The sequence below is a fragment of the Sebastes umbrosus genome, chromosome 21 (assembly GCF_015220745.1).
Source record: "Sebastes umbrosus isolate fSebUmb1 chromosome 21, fSebUmb1.pri, whole genome shotgun sequence".
Taxonomy (NCBI): Eukaryota; Metazoa; Chordata; class Actinopteri; order Perciformes; family Sebastidae; genus Sebastes; species Sebastes umbrosus.
In genome coordinates, this window is record NC_051289.1 from 12,575,023 (window position 1) to 12,579,853 (window position 4,831).

Genomic DNA, 4,831 nt, shown 5'->3' on the forward strand with positions numbered 1-4,831 from the left:
GCTCCGGCCACCTTCAACCTGAGCAGAGGTCTAATCAGCCAGAATAACTGAAAACACCTGTATAAGTGTTCAGACGCTTTTGTTTTGCTCACCTAATTGAGAGGAGAACCATGGGTTTGCTCTTCACATTCCTCACCACTAGATGCCACTCATGTCACATTACATGAGCATGAGCTTCAGTGAAACTTTACTGCAGCAGCACATCTTTCATCTCAGCAGCAGTGTCTTTGTATCTCTAGCCAGCGTTTCCATAAATTGGCACCAAACTATCTGTTGTTTCATGTGTGAAATACAAAAACTTCACTCATAGAGAGCTGAGATCAGCTTCCCAAACATCATCATTCTGTTGACATGCCAGGTTTTGATTAATGGCACCTCATTTTCAGTGCAGTCAAGATGCACGCCGGGCATTTACAAGTTGCTTTCCCCTCTGTGTTCCACAATTGAAGTGGATGGTGCGAGGACGGAGGCAGACTGCGTGTGAGAGAGGCAGCTCATTAGCTGTCCGGGTACAGCAGAGTGGTCGCTCTCTCCCAGGAGAGCAGTTCACAATTCTGGGAAACTCACCAACAACGCCGACAGCTGCGACTCCACACCGACCTGATGAAAACTCTTCCTCTTTCTGCTCTCTTCGTCTCTCTCTTCATCTCTAGCACTTTGTCAGTCTGTCCCACCAGACTGCCTGGATCTCCATCCATCTGTAGTCACATCGTTTTGGGGTTTAACTGAATAAAAGGACTCGTAGATCAAGAGATCACTGTCATCCATTATTCTCTGTCTGCTCTAAGTGTGGATGTGTGAGTTTGTGCAAGTGTGACCTGCAAGTTTTGGCTGTGTAGTATGTGTGTGAGTGAACTTCTGCTTCTCCCTGAACCTTTGACCAATAATGCTGTGTGAAGTTTTTTTGTTTTGACTGAAATATGAACAACTGCATCCCGTCTGATGACATACAGCTCAAGATCTCTGGAGTCCTGCTGGCTGATATAAGAGCTGTAATCTGAATACAATCGAAAAACTACAGAAACTTTTTGTTGGTGTCACTAATTTATATCTTTTATGAGTAGATATAAGTCATTTACACATTTAACAGTCACGATGGTGGGTATTTTTTCAGCGAGAAGAATGAATAATAGATGTGTAAAAGTCTAGAAATGCTTGATTCATTGCAACATATGTTCACTGATTTGTGGATTTATGGACAAGTGTCTTATATGCTGTTTGATTATGATTAAATAAAACCAGGCCAAACAGTTTTCTGATAATATATTGATCTGTAAAGTTTCATTTCCCAAAATGCACACTTGGAGTTGGGTTACATGCACAAATGACAAATATCTGACATTTTTTTAATCTGCTTTTCACATCTTATGAGTGCTGCAGTCACCACTATAGATAGATTTATCTGCTACAGATCAGACCTATTATTTAAACCATCAAGATTCACGGATTTGCTCTAGTTCAATAGATATAATAATAAAAAAAAGCTAAATTACTGAGGGAATTATTATGAATTTTGATTTGATTTAACACAAAGAAAGAAGACAATTATTAGTATTTTTTTTTATCTGAAATGCAAAAACATCAAAGGACAAACATATCAAAATGCAATAAATACTGTAGATAACATAGAAGAATCTTGCTGCACATTTTAGCTCGGTGATTGCAATATAAGTCAAGTCAAAATAGAAAAACAACAAAAAACAACAGCTGTGAGGTGATTTTGTGAAATGCACTCTTTAAAACATATCAATTAATAGTATTAACACTAATTAACATGCACACAAGAAAATCTGAAAACAAACTTGTAGTCTTTATTGTTCTAACTGGCATGCTCTGAAATAGACAATCCTCGGTGTATTAAAGGTTCAGTTGGAGTTCAAAGTTGTTTGGGGAGATATTGAGCCACAGCTTTCCAAAGATGGGACACTGGACAGGAGGGTTTCATATTGTCTGCTGGTTTGAAGAGGGGAGTCCTTCCTATGCTGTTGCTCCACATAGTCTTACAGTGGCTGAGATGTCTTGGCTGTCCTCTGATCGGCCTGTCATCATAAAGGGCCAGGTCTGTTAAAGCAAAAGAAACAACAGGGTTTAGCAGTAAAGAAACACACCCAACACATTTATCATTTTCTTTGTCCCAAGAATTTTCAAAGAAGTTGGACGCAGGTCATTCCAATACATGTTTTTAAATTGTGTGTACTTATGATCCTCAGTTTATTTGTGCTACATATAAACTGAAGACAAACTGTTGCAATTGTTCTTTATGCTGATGAAATTAATTTAAATATGGTCATTGTATCAAATCTGTCTAGTATAACAACAGAGGGCTGATGGGGGTGTGGGTTTGGAGATGGTGAGTAAGCTCTCTGTATCTGTGTATCTGCAGTGTGTGTTTGTTATGTAATGCTGTTTTGTCTGTATGTGTTTTTGTATTTGTGTCTCTAGGACCCCCTCAAAAATGAGATGCTACATCTCAAGGGGATATCCTATCCTTTCAATAAAATGTATATAATAAGGTCAGCATAACATGCTAAAGACTATTAAAGTGTTTTTCCATTTTTAAATGTAATTTGATAGAAGTCCATATGGAGATATTTCACTTTAAAACTTCTCAACAAGTTTCTTACCAGGTTGACTGTTAAAGCAAAAGAACAACAAGTTTAGCAGTATAGAAACACACACTTTTTGATATATTTACCGTATTGTTATTGTTGTTATTATATATATCTTGTCCTAATTGATTGTTATCACTATTATGTAATCTATTATTTCTTTATATTAATCTTGTCTCTAGGTGGAGGCTTCAGATAAACCCAGTGGGTTTTTTGCCTCTTCCTGCACTGTATTTTATTCATTTATTTATTTTTGTTATGTTGTATAGTCTTAAATTGTGCAAAACAAAATAAACAAAAATAAAAAATAAACCCAACGCGTTTATTATGAGGTCAGTATAACATGCTATAGACTATTAAAGTGTTTTTCCACTTTTTTAAATGTAATTTGTTAGAAGTACACACTGAAATATTTCACTTTAAAACATCTCAACAAATTTCATACCAGGTTGACCGGGTGAGCAAAGCTCTTCTCGAAGCGGTCCTCCTGTAGGAGCTGTCTCAGGTGAGAGATGTAGCTGGAGGCCAGTCTCAGCGTGTCCAGTTTGGACAGCTTGGTGTCCGCTGGTACCCAGGGTAGGCTGGTTTTGAGCCTGGAGAAGGCTTTGCTCAGCACTCTCATCCGCGCCCTCTCTCTGGCGTTGGCCGCGTTCCTCTGCGTCTGCCGTGCGTCTCTCTGGTGCGCTTTGGAGACTTTACGCACCTCGTGTGTCTCGATCCTTTCCTCCTCCTCTGCACCGTCATCCTCCAGCTCCTCATCCGAATACCGGTCAGGATTATTATAGCAGGTGATCTTCCTCTCCAAAGAGGTGGCAGTCCTCCTGTTGTGGCATGTCTCAGCATAGTCCTCAGCATCACTTGCAGCAGCAGAGCCAGTGGACATGGCTGCTGCTCCACCTGTGCCACCTGTGAGTGAGTGGCACTTTAGGGACAGCAGTGACTGGAATATGTAGATTTATCTCAGCTTGATGAGATTTAAAGTAAAAGGTTGGAAAGTCAAAAAACTCTATTAAATTCCCATTTGGTAACCCTGCAACTTCTTTTCACCACTTGACAATGCAATACCAACTGCTTGAGGTCAAGTCTGGAAATTGCAGCTCTCTCTAAAAACCTCCTTGCTTTAGCTACCCCTCTAATTTAAGTGTCCTGGACTTGGCATCTGTTCCTGAACATTTTCTCCTCCCCTTTTTTTTCTCCAAACCACCATGACCTCAGTAAAGACCACATCTCTGTCTCCTTGTGTATACTGTTAAAGACACAAGTTGCTCATCTGCAGCCTGATTATAACATTAAGCCTGTTAAATGAATGGCTTAGCCTATTATTGGTAAGTCTACTAGGAGGTGAAATTTGCAAAAAATGACTCTAAGAATGAGACAAACGGAGATAATCCATCTAATATTACAAGAGGGCATAGCTTCCTTGATGATAATAATACACTCAATCCTTTGAAACATTTGGAAATGCACATTATATAGTAAACATTTCCCCAACTTTGTCGGTTCCGCAGATGTGTTTTGGTAATAGAAATGTCTTGAGGACCTTATCAAAAGTGCCTAATCCTTTTGCTGGTTTCACAGAGGGATTGGGTTTCTGCAGATGGAGCAGCCTTTCACACGCAGCCTGCGTGCACCGGCCCCAGCTGTTATCGGTTCCCATGACATCTGGAGCGTTGGCATGACAAGGGTGTGGCAGAGGCAAGGAGGCACCATCTTCATTCCCATACAAACATTTTTTTCGCTGTACATCTTTGCTATTTTGGCATTTCTTTTATGTCCTCCAAACTTTTCTGAGAGCTATAGAGGATCCATCTATAGAGATCAGAGAGTGTGGATTAAGATCAGAGCTAACAGAGAAGACTGAGATTGCTGTGGGCCTCTGAAGCTACAAGATTGCAACATTTTTTGAAGAGATACTGCATGAAAGGTTTCTGAAAAAGTTTTTGTACTAAACTCTATACCCTTCAGACGGAATATCTGTTGTAGTCTGTGAGATTTGCAAACATCACAAAGTAAAAAGCACATTGTACACTATATGTTCAAAAATGTAAGTCAAGCTTTGGAGAAAACTGGAAGGAGTTTGGAGGTGTGGGAGCAAGATTTCTCTGAATAAATGGAAAGGTCTGGGTCCATACAGTACTTACAGGAACCCCCCCTTTACTTGCTCAAGATATTCCCAGAAAATCCCAGGTCCCTATTAGCTATTACTCCACATAACATGTGTG

General features: G+C 39.8%; 1 protein-coding gene across 1 annotated transcript; it reads right to left on the bottom strand.

The window, feature by feature from the left end:
- Positions 1-1,592: 1,592 nt before the first annotated feature.
- LOC119480688 (musculin) lies at positions 1,593-3,698 on the bottom strand. The gene is made up of 2 exons (XM_037757195.1): positions 3,055-3,698; positions 1,593-2,061 (listed from the first exon to the last, which is right to left on the bottom strand). The coding sequence occupies exons 1-2, from the start codon at positions 3,490-3,492 to the stop codon at positions 1,978-1,980; spliced, it is 522 nt and encodes a 173-aa protein (XP_037613123.1). The 5' UTR covers positions 3,493-3,698; the 3' UTR covers positions 1,593-1,977.
- Positions 3,699-4,831: the final 1,133 nt, after the last annotated feature.

Bases quoted from the DNA above. Each gene is read 5' to 3' on its own strand.
- LOC119480688 (XM_037757195.1), bottom strand. From the start codon at position 3,492: ATGTCCACTGGCTCTGCTGCTGCAAGTGATGCTGAGGACTATGCTGAG. The intron at 2,062-3,054 runs GTATGAAATTTG...TTGCTTTAACAG, and splicing joins TTGCTCACCCGGTCAACCTG to ACCTGGCCCTTTATGATGAC.